Source organism: Manacus candei, unplaced genomic scaffold (assembly GCF_025592945.1).
Source record: "Manacus candei isolate 608988 ecotype Guabito, Panama unplaced genomic scaffold, ASM2559294v1 h1tg000015l, whole genome shotgun sequence".
Lineage (NCBI taxonomy): Eukaryota > Metazoa > Chordata > Aves > Passeriformes > Pipridae > Manacus > Manacus candei.
Genome location: NW_026138063.1, coordinates 3,552,332 through 3,568,600, shown reverse-complemented (window position 1 = coordinate 3,568,600; position 16,269 = coordinate 3,552,332). Strand labels below are relative to the sequence as shown.

Below are 16,269 nucleotides of genomic sequence, written 5' to 3'. Positions count from 1 at the left end.
GGGGAAAAAATGTATTTGAAATACCACTATCTTGAAGTCTTGAGAGTAGGGACTAACTCTACTCTGGGAGTTATTGTATTCCTTTGTATCAATTTGCACATGACAGAAGGAATTTATCTTCCCAAGTCCCTTGAGATGCTTTGACTTCATAGCCATTGGTACAATTTTCTCCTTCTTTGTGCTTTCTATGGGTCTCGTTCATTTTTATTGTTTTATTTAATATTAAACTGCTTGCATTGAACTTTAGGGAATTGCCCAAATGAAAGACAAGAAAATCTTTTCCCTGGTATCATAAAAGTAATAAAAAGGTGGTGGGTTTTTTTTCCAGTTAAATTTAATTTAGAGTTGTTCTAGGATTTTATTGGTACTTCATATAAACAAGTTCTGTGCTTCATTTTTCTCACCTATACGTGAATATTTTTGGATGTTTAATGAGTTTTTTACTGTTTTAATTTCAATCAAATTCCCATTTCAACAGCTTTCTGACTGTAGATTATTGAAATTCTCTTTTTCAGAAGTTATACTGGGTATCATGAATATCAATGATTTTGTGATACTCCCAGGCTCAAAAACTGGAACCTCAGTGAGATTAAAAACAAAGTAAGTGCATTCTGTCTGATTGGGATTGAGATGTGTTGTGTTAACTTTTAATAACTTTTAATGCAACATTAATAGAAGAGCTTATTTGTGCCACAGCAATAAGATCATGATGTGTTTCTTTTCTAGCGTTTTCCCTATGCTTTTATCCTTGACCTTTTCATAGGCTTTAATCTATTTTCTGCTTGAGTTAAAGGTTTTATAACTCTGTATATCTAGTGTGTAATACAAACAATACTAAAAAAGTCACTGGGATGGTTGATTTTAATATAATTAAACAACAAACCTTTCTGAGCACACAGTTGTATGACTTTTGTGTTGGCCACTCTAAAGCTCATTTTGGAGTGTCCCTGTCACTGTCATGCCCCTTTTCCAGAACTGTTTCCAGTCTTGATAAGAGATAGAAGAGTGACTTTTTTTTTTTTTTCTGCTTTAAAATTCTTCATGTACCTCACTCACTGTCCTGTAGTTTCTGATGAATATTTTGCTGCTTTAACTCCTCCAGAACTGTCAGAGAATTGCAGTTGGAGAAAGAGCAGTTAGAGACAGAAAACAGAGAGATGGAGAAGAAATTGCAGCAACTCCAGTCAAACATGAGCAGAGAAAAAGAAGAGAGAAAGTAGGTGGAATTTCTGTATGGAAAAATGGAATCCAGTGAGATGCTCCCTCCACACCTCCCCCTGCCCCAGATGGGTTCTCCTGCAAACTTTGGAATTCACAAAAGTGTTCAGTCTCTCCAATTTCTCCTCCCAATGATAAACTTGCTTCCCTATGGCTTTGTTACTTTTAAAGTCACATGTGACATTTGATCCCTTTTCCCCCCCTTTTTTCCCCTCTCCCTTTTCTGCTCTCTGACTGGATTTGTCCCCTTAATTTTAAAGCAGGAGACGGAGAGCAGTTTCTCTTGCACTGTTTTAGTCTTATTTCTGCAGTGTCTCAGGAGGATTCTGTTCTCAACATTGCTTTGATCCCGTTTTTCATGTGCCTGTGTAGCTTCAGAGCTGCATCTCCTGTATGATGGGAAACAAGGCTTGGAAAGAAGCACAATGGAATGAAGCAAATGCTGGGGTGGAAGTTTAAATCTCTCTGACTCACTCTGAATGTTGGCAAATCCCTGCAACATCTGCTTCCATTTCTTTGTGTTCCTGCCTGATGTGCTGTGTCACTGGAGATGCAAAAGCCTTGGATACCTTGGAGCCTTGGTGCTGCTCAGTTTGCAGCTCTGGCAGTGTTTCCCTGGGCTGGTGAGGCAGATTTCCAGATAATGTGTGGCACTTGGCTCCCCATATTTTTCTCATGTCCTTGGACCTGCAGATCCTGATGGTGGTGTCATGGTGAGCTCAAATGACAGGAGCAGTGGGAATCACAGAATGGTTTGGGTTGGAAAGGACCTGAAAGGATCATCTATTTCCAACCCCCTGCAATGGTCAGGGACACCTTCCACTAGACCAGGTTGCTCCAAGCCCCTTCCAGCCTGGCCTTCATCCCTCTTCCCTCCTCTGTTTTTTTTGCTCCTTGTTTTGTTTGGTTTTGTTTGTTTTGCCCTATGTTTGTTTTTCTGTAAAACAGAGCAGGTTTTCCATTTGAATCCTTGCTCACTATTCCACAGCACTGTGTCCTGCAGTGTCCTAAAGGTGAAAATCACAGTTTAATCTCCCTTAGTCTTAAATTCTTCCCCTCCATCTTCCATGTTCATCATAGCAATCAAATCTAAATTGATTTATCACTGAGATTGTAGGTGTTTGTTCCTGACTTATTAAAAGGTGCTGCATTTTAGCAGTGCTGGATGAAAGCCCTGGAGTAAGTTGGGACAATGAAGACTTATCTAAGGTGTACTTCTGTTTTTATTCTTCTAAAACCAACCTGAGATTTCCTTACATTTAAAAGCTTAGACCAATTTCAAAATCAGTTCTTTCTTATACACTTTATATATTTACTGCTATTAAAGTAGATGAGAAGCAGGGTGCAACGTGGAGGAGGTGTTTGTGTTTTGGGGAATCGATTATCCTCTAGAGCAGTATTTTATTTTGTGATGCTCTGTTCATATTTAAAAACCTGAAGGAAAACCTATATGTTTCTCTTGCTTACAGAAGACATAATTTTTGAGTTTTTTCTTGCTCTTGGTTCATAGGAAATTAAGTCCTTATCACTGGAAATCTGGACAGGCAGGACCAATGACCATCCAAGCCCGAGTTTTGTCACAAAGTAAAGAAAACTGGAAAAAGGTATTAAAGTACATTTGCAAGTAAAGCTATTTAAAACAAAGCAAGGTTTAGAATTAGATTTATGCTGCAGAACATGAGAATTTTAAATACTATAAAAATAATAAGAGGTTAAGCACCTTCTGAGTAAAATCCCTCATTGTTTATTTTCCATGCCAAGCTTATGGTTCCCTTTGAGCTGGAGGAACATCAAGTTCTGTTGGGTGATCTGTTGTGTTTTTAATTGTGATAGGCAGCAAATTATCATTGCTTCTACAGGTTTAATATTGTAAGAATTGAAAAATGTGATTTCTTTTCAATATTCACTCAATGGGGTATTTTCCCTTATTCCCTTTTGGAATAGGCAAGGACAATTTTGCTGACACTCTTAAAAAATATTCAGGGTAAGGCAGACATTTGGGAATGGTGAAAGCTGGTCAAATTTGTAAGTAGCTGAAGACTGAACCTTGTAGGGAGTGTTATCACTTCCAACTGTGATAAGCTGGTACATCATGGAAGCAGGTATTAGGTGTGTCTGTCAGCAAATAATGTTCCCAAGTGCTGGTAAAATCCCAGTTGTGATAACAGAGCTTATGTTCTTCGCTTGTTCTGTGAAAAATCTGTAGGGGATCCCGAAATCCAAACTAATTCAGCTTAGAGATGCTTCCTCTTTGCCTTAGCAGGCACAGATGTGTCTGCAGAGGCACAAATTGGCCTGAGTGGGACTTGAAAAGAAAGTTTTTTCTCCTGCTTTTTTTCTGGCAGCCGTGCTGTGTGTGCTGGGTTGAAATGAGAGCTGTTAATTAACACAGACCACTTGGAACTGGCTGAAACAAAGCTTGGATAAGTCTGGAGAGAAAACCAGACAATGACAACTTCAGACTGAGCCGTCACAGTTGCTGTTTGAAGCCTTTTGAAGCAGCAGCAGTTTGGCAAGGTCCTCTCAGCCAACACACTCAATTCCAATAAAATGAAAAGGTTCTCTTTAACTCACCTCCTTCTCTTTCCCCTTCTCTGGGATGAGTAACTCAAAGCTGTTGCTGCTTCAAAAGACTTCAGATTTCAGCTCTGGTGGCTGAGATGGGGCAGAATGTTCTGAAGGGTAAAATTAAAGCAAGGGGCAAGTGAGGGCCAGTGAGGATTCAGTGTGGACTCTGCAGGGAAAAAGTGAGGAGCAGTGATGAAAATCATTAATTACTGGGATGCCAAATCATGGAAGGGTCATGAGGAGAAGCAGAGTGAAAGCAGGCTGAGACCTCCCCCCTCAAACAGGGGTAGGTGTGAATGCAGGTTGTAGGTGCAGGGGACATCACTGGTTGACATCTGAGTTTAGGTCACTGTGGTTATGCAAGTTCTGCAGTTATGGAATGTTCTGGAGAACATTCCTGGCTGGGCAAACAAGGACAACATCATTTCATGGCTGGGGAGGGAAAGTAGTCCCAGCCTTCAGGGCTGTCATGAGCAATATGTGGAGTTTTCTCTTCATATACATGCCTGACTGCTTTCCTGGAACCAAGCAACATTTTCATTCTATTCTATGAAAAGTTACTCTTTTATTTATTTTCATTATAGTTAATTTAAGAATTTCATTCTTAAATATATGTGTATATATTCTTCCATATAGGTTTCTTCAGGAAAAGTGAAGTTGCAAATACTCAAAGACCAGATTCAAGGTAAAGACATCTTTCTTAACAAAATAAAATTTCACGATTTTCTGGTAGATTATCTATTCTTGGAGGTTGCTGCAATTAAGCCATAAAGAAATCAGAGACTGGAATACTGGATTAGTTTGTTTTTTTAATTGTTTGTTTTTTTCCAGAGCCAGTGAAAGAACAATTTAAGGCCAAAATGGAAAATACTGTAGCACATAAGAACTCTGAAGTGGAGAGGGTTGCATGTGGATTATCTGAAATTAAGAGTGTGCTGCTGGTAAGTGAATGGTTTAAAAGTTACTCTCCAGCAACACAATATAATATGCATATAAGTTTTTTGTGGCAGTATGGAGACAGACATTTATTAGACATTGTTATGTGTTGTAAAATGAATTGCCTTGGGTTTGTCCAGGCTGAGGTGCCAGAGTGACCATGCAGCAACTTCAAAAGAGGAGAAAACTACTTAAACATTTGAGATTAATTTGATCCTACATTAGTTAAATATCTTCTTTTTCTGGAATCGAAACCATAGTAAGAGTTTTTCTCATCTGTTTCCTAAAATACATTGGTGATACCCACATAGGCTTTGTCTCTGTGATAACTTTATTGCCCATAAGGGAGGTTTTATGCACTGATCTCCCTGAATGCAGGGAAACAAATGACTTGATTTTGTTACCACAACTGTGACCAGTTCTTTAACTGGCAACAGCTAAAGAATTCCTTTAAGCTGTATTTTTATTAATTTACACAGCATGTGAACGTGACTGAAGAAGATTCTTACTTACCTGAAGAACACCACTCTGTGAATAAAATAAGACATGTGATTACAGGCAAATAGGGCAGAATTGAGTGGCCCATGAATATTTTATAGCTTTAAATACTTTGATAAGGACCAGGGCACGTGCTGAATTGTGGCTGCTTTCCAAGCTGGCACTTGCTATGTTAGAGTGGAAATTATTGTTATCAACTATGAGGTGGTTTATATTTAATAAATTTAGAAAGTATAAATAAGAAACCTGGCCTCCCAAGTGTGGTGTAGCTTCATACTATTTGATTTTTGAAGTAACTTTTGTTAATAGAGTAATTCCACTCTTCAATAGGAAAATAAAAAGTATCACCTCCCTTAGAAAGATCCCCTTCCCCGGCCTGTGAGGTCATGCTGTGATTTATTTCCATTGCTTTTGTGGCAAATTAAACCCGTTGGAGCTGCTAACACTCAAACCAGATGGAACAGATACTTTGTGTGTGTCTTTTAATGGCTTTCCTTGCAAAAAAAACGTTCCTGTGGATTTGAAATCCCTGCCATCAGAGCCAGCGGGATTTTGCTGCTTTAATTCTTTTTTTTTTTTCCATGCCCTCCCCGCAATTCCATTACTGCTCACCCACTAATGAGTAAATACCCCAAGTATTCACTGAGTAATCCCCAAGTGCGTGGTTGGTTTTTCCCCGGGGTTTTCCCCGGAGCGGGGCTGCAGTTCCAGGGATGAGCGCCAGGCGGAGCTGCGGCCCCGCGGGACGCCCCGAGCGCGGCTGCAGCGCCGCGATCCCGGAGCGCTCCCAGCGCCCGGGGAGAGGGGAGAAATCGGGCTGGAAATCCTGGCTTTCATGATGAATGGAGCGATGATTTGCTCGCCCCGCGCTAGGTGAAGGCTTGCCTTCTTTCGGGTGCTTCTTGCCGATCCCAGGAACCCCAGGAACAGGGATTCATTCCCCCAGTAAACTCTGAGCCGTGCCCATCCCGCCTTGCAGCGCGAGGATCGCAGGGAAGTGCGAAAGGAAAGAAAGAACAGCTTTGTAGGGTGGTTCGTGTGTCTGCAGGCTCAGGGCGAGTCACAGGGACCGTTTAATGTGCAACCAGCAGCTGCAGAGTCGATCATGGCATGGAGATGTGGTGTGAGCAGGTTCTGCTTCTGTAGAGGCTGCTCTGACTCTTTCTCATTACCCTCTCTCCCTCTGCTGCTTTTGTGGTAAGAACATGTGCTCTGCTTTGGGATTGTATAGACAAAGGATCTTTCCTTCTGGTCTCTGTGTGGATGAACATAAAATATTTCTTGGTTTTGCTTGATAATCGTTCAAGAGTTGGTCGTCAAAACTTTCCACAGTAGTTTTATTTGTTCTAATGAAGGTTGCAAATCAGCAAAATCCCAGTGTAATGCTTGTTATTCTCCTTTTGTAGCTATTTTCAGTCAATCTCATCTAGTTTTTTAAAATCTGGACTTCCCTGGACTGCTTTTTTAATGTATGAGCTGGTGTTCCAGTTACTCCATAGGAACATTTTCCTTTTATTGACCTCTACAGATGTGCTTCTGTTTGCTGTGAAGCTTCAATGAGTAGAACTTCATTAATAAAGTACATAGCTCATAAATTAGTTTAAATGAGATGTGGTGCATAAAATGCTTCATTTAATCTGTCCTGTCCATGGAGTGTGAGCTCTCCATGGCCATATATCCTGTGCATAGAATGTGGGCTGTCCATGGCCACTGCTCTCTGCTATTAGAAACATTTAAAAGTGGGGGTTTTTCTTCTTTAGCTCTTGACAGAATGTTCCAATTTAGTTGTGAGCAAGAGCACATAAAACCTGAGTGATCTTGAATTCCAGGGTAGTTTGGCTGAGCCCAGGAAACTGAGTGTTACATTTGCACAGGGGACACTAAAAACATTGCTGGGGAGAGAATTGTCATCACCAGTGCTTTGTTAATTATGTCCTGGAACTGATTTAGGAACCACCCTCAGAATCAACCTGTACAGGCCCTGAAAATGAGGATGAAGGATTATTGTTAAATGGCTCATATAACGAGGAAGAATCTGCAAAGTCTTTCCAGGAAGCTTTACTTCAATGGAGAAAGGGGAATAGTGATAACAGAGAACAAGTGCCAGCCAGTGAGGTGCCATCAGGTAGGATTTGTTCTGTTTTAATTGCATTTTAAATACATTAAGAGCCAATTGGGTGAGTTGGCAGACTTTTGATTGGTGAAGGGAGATCTTCTGTTAGAATAATAAATGTTTTTTTTCTCAGTTTTTCTCTCTATGTTCCTTTATCAATAACAACAACCTCTGAAGGTTTTTTTTTATCTTAGTAACATGCAGGTTAATGTTTATCCCAATTTTTGCACTCAGCTGTGGCATTGGCCAGATTTTTCAGCTCATGTCCCTTTCTCTGGCATTGTTTCTCACATGACACTTTAATATGAACTGCAGTGCTCAAGCATAAAGTCCCAGCTTTTGACTGAGGCAGGGAATGTGCAAAGCTCAGGATTTTGTGTGTTCTATCAAAATACATTTCTTGCTTGCCTTCCACAGGCTCTTAATATTTCTTTGTCCCAATGAACAGCTGCAATCAGCTGAAGTATACATGGAAAAATGGGGATAAAAATCCTCTTGTCTGATTGGATTTGTGCAAGCTGATCTTGTTCCTCTAGTCTGTGGATGGTGTTTGTTCTCTCTGTATTTTTTGTACAAATAATATTATACTGACTTTTTTTTCTTTCCTGTGATATGGTGGGATTTTTATCTGCTGGCCATTTAAATTTTGGAATTATACAAAGACTGAGTGAGGGATAGACTACCAATATGTTGTTCATTCAAGAATAATGTAGATAAATAACAAATTTATAAGCCTGAACATCTGTATATTTTTTTTTAATAATTCTGATAGAATCTGTGGGAATTTGTGAGGTCCAGACCAGTGTTACTGTTCTGGAGGAACCTGTCCAAGTGGAATTCAAGAAGGATGGCCTGAGCTACATGGAGAAACTCTTACTTAAGAAATACAGAAGGTATTGAAAGGAAAAGCTCAGAAATACTTCATAGCATTAACAAAAATCCCCTTGAAACTTCTAACATATTAGATACATTATCAAGAGTTAAGGGGAGTGTATACAGAGTGCTTTATTTGAATAAAATAACCATCATAGCCTGACTTGATGGTTTAATAGTTCAGAATTACTGCAGGGGGAGTATTTGGAGGGATTCTCTTTGCTCTCAGTTTACTGTAGAGTTTGAAGACTGATAATGATATTTGGTTGCTTGATTTTTCTGGGGCATTTGCTGCAGGAGTTTTATAGAGAGAGGGAAGCACAAGCATCAGGATGCCTTTAGAGATGTTGCAGGGTTGTTTTGTTACTCACTGAGGTGCAAGGTCATCTCAGTGAAATTAGGAAGAGTTCATACAGCTGGAGTAAATAGTGGGGTGGGGTTTTTCTTTTTTTTTTTTTGTTTTAAGGACTGTGATATTATATATATATATATAATGTAATTATGACTTTTTAAGATTGATTTCTTTTCCTTTTTCAGAACTCCTGTTGATGAGATTGCTGACAATTGCATGAGAGATTTAAAGCCTGTGCAAACCCTGAGTGTCCATCAGGCTGTGAGTGGAGGAGGAGGAGAAGGAGATGATGATGATGATGATGTGGATGACTTTTCAGGTGTAATAAATTTCTGTTTATCGAACCTAAATAATATCTTTTTTTTTTGCAATTTATTTTGCAAAATAAATTTATTTTGCAAAATTTTTTACAATTTACTGCTGAACAGCTATACACTTGGGAAGATTCTGCTTAAAGTAACAATAATGAAAGGAGGAATTTGTGGTACTTTAAGATAAATAAAAGTTTGCATTTTTATAAGTGTAAGTCAAACAGGAAAAAAATAAATGCATGAAATTAATTATATTTCCTAGTTGAAGAGATGAAGAGATTTTGGGCATCTCTTTTTAAAGGGGAAGAATCCAACACCACTTCTGAAAATGCAGAGTCAGAGTCCTCTTTGAAAATTGAGTTCCTTGATGATGTAAGTGTGTAATAAAAGAATTCCTGAATCTTCAGTCATCTGATTTTTTTAAATCTTGATAAGTTAAATATTTAAAGGATTTTAATAAATAATTTCCAGTATGAAAAAAATATGGGTTTATCTTTTCCATACAAATGTGGAAAATTTATCTTTCCAACAGTTCCCTGTATTTTTTCCTGTTCTGTCCAGGGACCTGCACTATATAGAAAATTATACAAAGATGAAGTCTTCAAGCTTTTAATCACTTGAGTTACTTGACTTTTTCTTTAAATTTTAATCCATTGCTGAATATGGATGGTTTTTGTTTTTTATTTAGTTTCACAGCACAGACTTGGAAGAATCATCCAACTATTTGGTGGTGGAAACTGGGGCTGAGGGAATGAACCAGCAAGGAAAAACTGAAGCACTGGAGCAGTGTGGAAGGTATCAGGAATGCAGAGATTCTGTGGAAGAGAAAAGGAAATAATCCCATCTTCTGGTTTAGTTACATCCCTAAGAAAAGGGGGCTTTTCTTTGCAGTCAGTCACACTTCTATGAGTCATTGATACATTTTTTTAAAGCCACTGCAGAATATTAATTGCCTGTAACTGGAGAGGCATCACTTTGAAATGTCTTCATTTGGTTTCTTTGATCACTCCAATGTCAACCCATGTAAGACACAGTTCTTTCCATGTGCTTGCCATGGATTCCAGGTAGAATTTCTCTTTTCTAAGCTCCAGCCTCAGCAGAAACAGGAACTCACATACAAAATCTGTCATTACTCAGTGTTGTGCTCTTTTAAGATGTTCTCACTTGACTAACTTTGTAATTCCAGACAAAAATAAGTCCTCATAATTAAAGACACATGTGCAATTCTTCTGATCTCCCTATACTGATTAGCTGTGACCTGTTTTGCTATATTTTATTCTTTTGGTCTTTTCTCCTTCCCTTTCAAAGCTGTTCAGCAGTTGCAGACCAGACCTTTGGCCAAGAGAAAGTGTATATGAAAGTCTTCTTGTCATTTAACTTCCACAGCTGACACTCAATGTTTTTTACCTTTTTCCTCTTGACAGAAATCCTGTTTCTTCTCAAGAAATCTCTCAAGGTAAATTTGGAAAGTTATTATTTGTACAATAGACCTAAATGTGTACAGTTTATCATTCTCATGTAGGATGTGGGAGGCAACTATGATGGTTGTCTGAAAAATAATTAATGTTAAATAATGTGCCCTTCTCTGAGCTATCAGGTCCCTTGATTACAATTTGATGGGTTCTGAGAGCAATTTTGAATTGATGGGTATCACTGTGACAGAAATCTTGCTTCTCTGAGCTTGTATTTGAGGGAGAAACTAACCTAATAGGAGCTGGATACTGAAATAAACCCATTATAAAGCAGGTCATCTTCAAGTCAGTGTATCTGTATTAAATCTAACTTATAGCATGTGTGCTTTTGATGTATAAAAAACTTTTATGTAGCTAGGTTGAGAAACTGTATAAATGATTACCTGTTCTGCATGAAAGATCATCATTGGTGTTTAAGTAATCCAACTACATGTCAGGGAAATCACTGTGAAAATCTGACAGCTTTATTTTGTGGCACTCTTAAGGAGTCCCACAGATCTTACTCTGTGTCCTAAGACTATGTAAAAAATCAGTCACTTTTTTAATATTAAGAAATAACTTAGAATGTAAAGGTTATTCATTTCTTGTTCTTGCAAGTCCCAAACATTTGCTCCAGCACTTCAAGACCTGGCACTTGTTCTCTTTGTGCTCATTTAACTCTTCAAATGGGGAAAAAAAAACCAAACAAGAGCTGACTAATGAGATGTGATTTCTGTGCTTCTGTGGGCACAGGGTAAAAAATAAAATACCTGTGTGTTGTATAAACAGAGAAATACAGCTTGCAGAATCATTCACAACCTGATAGGATGGATTCCAAACCATTATACTGCTTTTAAAGATGTTTTATGAAATTGCTGCTATTGCAGTTCTTTAATGGAGGTTTTACATTTGAAGTTCATGAAGAAAACACAGTGGACTTGCAGGTTATAATTCATATTTCTGTTAAAAAATATACCTATTTTTATGATTGTAGAAAAAATGGTTGTGTGCAGTCCTCTGGAAGGAAATGCAGTGCAAAAGGAGAGTATTAAAGCAGAGACTGGGAGGTCACTGGGCTTCTGGGAAGCACTGGAGGAGATCTCCAACCCTACTGAACTAAAGAGCAACAAACACCTTGAGACAGAACTGCAGGAAACCAGGGGAGAGTCACAGGAACTGGGCAGTGTCTGTAACAGTCACAGCTTGGGCTTGCCTGTAATTAAGAAATCTTCACCAGTAAGTTATGATGTCTAATTGTTAAATAGATAAATGATGTTGCTTAATCTGCTTTAGTAGGGGGCAGCAGACCATGTTCCTGAATCAGCTGAGAGTTGGGGATGGTTGTGTGGTTGCCTTGCAATACTTGACCACTTCACCTTGTTCTCCTCTAGAAACTCCACCCCATAAGAGTAAAGTTTAGTTAAAGGGTTGTTTCTGCCTGCCACATATGTAGGGGATGAAGGTCTCTCTGCTTCCTACTTTATATAGCCAAATTTCTGTTAGTGCTAAAAAAAGCAAAAGCAAGAACAGTGTGCTCTCAGACAGAAAAAAAAGATGGTGCTGGGGAGAAGCAGCTCTTACCATGTTAAAACTGAGGTTACTTCACCTCTCTGCTCAATGACCAAAAACTGTAGGTACTCTTATCTGACTTAAGTTCCTCACATGTTCTTTAACTGAAAGTAAAATTAAAAATGAAAAATCCTAGAAAAGGTTGGGACATAGATTTGAAGTCATTGTTAAACAGTGATTGCTCTCACTGAGGTACACAAAAGTGAAACCAAAGAAAAACTGCTTTTCATGTCCATAGTGAAAGAACAGACTCAAACTCTCACAACATGAGAAGTTTTTTAGGATTTTAAGGCGTATCTTGTACAAAAACATCATCCATATGAATTACAGCAGGCTGCCAAAATCATTCCCAGTCCTATAAAATGAGCATTTTATTAATCTAAACTTGCAAGGACAATTTGTGAAGTTTTCCTCTTTCCTTTCCTGTCTCTGATGTCTCTGTGTTTTATTCAAGCTGCAGGATGTAGCCAGAAGACACAAATCTGTTGCCACGTGGTATCAGGGACTCGAAGGTTTCTTTGCTGCAGGTGCAAACCCCAGACAAGGAATTCTGGCAGCACCTCCTTCCCTGTGTGCTGCCTCCAGCCCTAGGGCCAGTAGCCTTCCTCTTCCAGGTACTGGCATGTGAATAAAATCCTCAAAAATACACATAGTTATCCCTGTTGCTGTAAGACATCCTTCTCTCCATGTAACTTCCATCCAGTTTCCTTCTGGAAGTCATTCAGGGTTAAGTCATGCCAGCACACAGTGGACTTGTGGAAGGATAAGATAAACTTGCTACCTTGAGGTAAATTAGATCAATCCAGTGCCATAGATTGATAAAGATTTATATAATTATTTCTATGCCCTGACAATTTGGCTCGAGGAGGTTCCTATTGCTTTTAATGGTGTATGAGAAACAACATGTGAAATGGTTGGTGAACCTTATTAATTTGATCAAGTGTATCACTTGAAATTAAGCTTTCAGTGTGTTCTGTATGGGTAGAAAATTCATTGCATGGCTTCTTTACATCATGCACATTAAATGCAGCAAATAAAGGACCAGTTAAGTGCATATTAACACAAAACCTGCCAATAATTTCCTCTGATAATTTTTTAATTTCAGGAGGTGGACAGTGGGTTTCTGAAAGGAGCTTAAGTGAATATGCTGAGGACTCTGTAGTTCAAGGTGTCTTGGAAAGGCAGTTAAACAGACCTTCTGATGGGTTCAGGGCTCAAAATAGAATTTCTCCTCACATGGGGGTGTGGAGGTCAGGTAAGGACCTACTTAGGGTCATTTTTCTTATGTAAAATGTAGACACACTGTGATGACTCTGAATTTAGGTCATTTTTATATCTTCATCTTATATATTTTGGTACAATGGCTTGTATACATGGTATTGTTTTCATAAAAATGGGCTTTTGAGTTAAAATTTACCTATTTTCAGTTATCACTACTAATTATTGTGCTTAGTTTCTACTTCTGTTTCTACTCCTCTGCTCCCCTGTTAACTTGAATATTTAGAGAATAAACTCTTTAGCACAAGTTTATGTGTTACTGTGTGTTTGCAGTCTCTGGTGCAATATGGATGTGATCTAATAAAGGATTCCTTTGCTACTGAAGTAATTATTACATGAGCTAAAAGAAACAAGGGACCAAGAAATGCACAACTACATCTGCACTTCTTTACCTTTCTCAATTTCAACTGTCTCCATCTCAAGAAATGTGGTTTACATTATGTCTCTCATCATGAGCAACCAGTGTGGCACTTTAATTTAAATAATGCTGTGTGCAGGAATCAAAACTGTCAATTTTGAATCCCAGAAAAATATTTGAAAGTGTCTATCTTTTATTTGTGTTATTTTAAATTAAGAGAAGGAACCAAAGTTTTAAGCTTTCTGCACACAATCACAATGTCTCCCTTCCTCCAAATTTGTGGCATTGTGCATAATATTTAAATCATATATATTTCTTCTCTGAAAGATGCTTTTGAAGTATGAGGTGCCACTTTCCAAAGTATTTATAACCTTTTTATTAACATCTATAAATTCACAATCTTCAGCAAAATCAGTTTGTAGTGACATTCTTTGTCAGCTGAAACTGTTTTGAGACATTTAATGGCAAGTTTTTGTTGCTACTCTGGGATTTTTAAAAAATTGGTAGTGTAGATCCTGCATTTTTTGTTTATATTTGTTCCTAAAACATTTCAGATCCTGAAAAACATTCCAGCTCAGCTTCTGAAGATGGAACCTCCTCCAGCAGAGACTTGGAGAACATCTATGGAAATACTACAGATTTCCATGAAAACCTGGAGCTAGAAGACCATGATACAGATGATATTTTTGGGTAGGTTAAACTTGCAGTGTTTTAATGATGTTTTAAAATGCTCAATATGCCAAAAATGTGTCAGAACTGAAATAAAACCAATCTCAACTTTCTAGTTGTTGCTTATTAGAAATGTCAGCATGATCTGTGTTGTACCTTGGTGTCCTAAACCAGTTCTCAGGCAGCTCAGATTAAGAATTAAGGGATTTATTTTGTTGTTGAGAATCCAAATGATAAATTTTGGGATTGTGGGTTTTTTTAATGCATTAGCACTGAGATTTATAAAATAATCTCTTTAAAATCACCCAAATTCTTTAGTTTTAAGGTACTTTGAAAAGAGCAGTTGTGAGCAGGTCAACCAATAACCTTTAACTCACCATTATCCGTGATAAACCTGTTATTTTGGACACTGAGGATATGACTGGAAATAGGGAAGTTCCCCAAAGTTCTGTGTCTCACTGGTTTCTTATATGATTTCAGAACTAGAAGGAGTCAGAGAGACACTGTGAGGTTAATTACATGATGTGGAAATTTAGCTGATTCAGAGATTTGTGACAAAAACTGAGGGCAAAAGTTGAATACAGCAGCTTGTACCCCGTGTGTGCTGGCAAAACCTCCTACAAAAGCTATTTTTTTGCTTTTTGGTTCTACATATGTGAACATTTGTCACTAAGACTCAAAGCAGAGCAAGTTGAGGTGCTGAAAATCAACGTACTGTGTTTCTTTTAAGGACCTGGGATGAAAGCCAAATGGATGAGGAGGAAATTCTGGAGGATAAACTACAGGTTCTTGCATTACAGTGAACACAGAAAGGACTCAATTCCCTCTCCATCTTTGTGTGTCATACCAAACCAAGAAGCAGAAGAGGTGTTCTGAGTGCTGCTCAAGATATTATTTACTAAGGATTATCTTGTGAAGTTGTCAGTAAAACTCCTTAAAAATATCTTGCTTTTGTTTTTTTTTAATTAGTCCGAAGAACCAACAGAATAAAAGAAAACTGGTCTTGTGCTTCTTTTTTTTTTTTTTTCAGGATGTTCTATTCTTTATTTTTTTCATTCAATAAAAGTTTTCTTGCCCACAGATGGAATTTTGTGTCTCCAAATGCAGTTTTATGTTGCCAAGCTGAGAGGTGCCAAACGGGGATTATTATTAGTGGAGTTTTATGGAAATTATAGTTTTGAAATTACCTTAATGGCAACGTCTTTAGGATGCTCAGGCACATCAGCATTCTTAGCTTTAAAGTTCTTTTTCCCTTCATCATGTTCTGTTTGAATATGGCTGACACTTTTTCCTTTTATTAATTTCCTCCAGTCTGGCTTTTAAGGTGATTTTCAAAGCACCTTAAAAACTTCCTCTCCCTCTCTCAGTTTTAATAAAAAAATTGCAGGGACAAGGATTTCTGTCTCGTAGTGTTGGGAAGTGGGGTTCATTTAAAGCTTTTGTCTGACAATTCTTACCCATTTAGGGGTAAATTGCCTAAAATTCATGGTAACTTGTTCACAGACATTTTCACACAGAAAGAGAAGCTTTAAATCTTGCTTTTCTGTGTTCAGAGGTGGCAGGTGCCCTTCACTGACATATCAGTGGAAACATTCCAGTGCATTATTTGGGTTCTGACAGTTAAACACATATTGGTTTGTATTTTACCCACACCACAGGACTCTGATGGGTTGTCTGTGCCCCCCTGCACTGATATGAGACAGCACAGTCATCTTTTCAACAATTTCTTTTACAGGAAAATTTACTTCAGCAGCCCTAATTCACAGAGTGGAGCCATCGGGCTGAACAGACCATTGATTTGATTTCCTGCCTCATTTCTTGTCCTTAAGGTGAGGGCATATTTTCCACCTCAGTTTTCTTTATAGAGTTCACTGTATATTGGTGTTTTATTACTGGAGTTCTGTGCCAGAAATGGGAAGAATGGAATCCCAAGGCAGGGGTTGTACTTTGGAGATTAAGGCCAGTGCTTTTCTGTCATGGCTGTAACCTCCTCTTTCTCTTTGAGTCACTCTTCCAAATATTCCTATTACACTCATTTCCCTCACACAACAGGCTGATGCTTCCATGCTCTTCCC

At 38.3% G+C, this 16,269-nt stretch overlaps 1 protein-coding gene across 1 annotated transcript; it reads left to right on the top strand.

Annotated features, from left to right (window-relative positions):
* The first annotated feature begins 498 nt into the window (after positions 1–498).
* Positions 499–15,237, top strand: ZBBX (zinc finger B-box domain containing). The gene is made up of 16 exons (XM_051781852.1): positions 499–600; positions 1,103–1,216; positions 2,729–2,822; positions 4,423–4,471; positions 4,618–4,727; positions 7,171–7,345; positions 8,106–8,226; positions 8,744–8,877; positions 9,132–9,241; positions 9,558–9,664; positions 10,294–10,325; positions 11,315–11,556; positions 12,344–12,503; positions 12,995–13,144; positions 14,080–14,215; positions 14,925–15,237. The coding sequence occupies exons 1-16, from the start codon at positions 533–535 to the stop codon at positions 14,995–14,997; spliced, it is 1,875 nt and encodes a 624-aa protein (XP_051637812.1). The 5' UTR covers positions 499–532; the 3' UTR covers positions 14,998–15,237.
* The last annotated feature ends 1,032 nt before the right edge of the window (positions 15,238–16,269 follow it).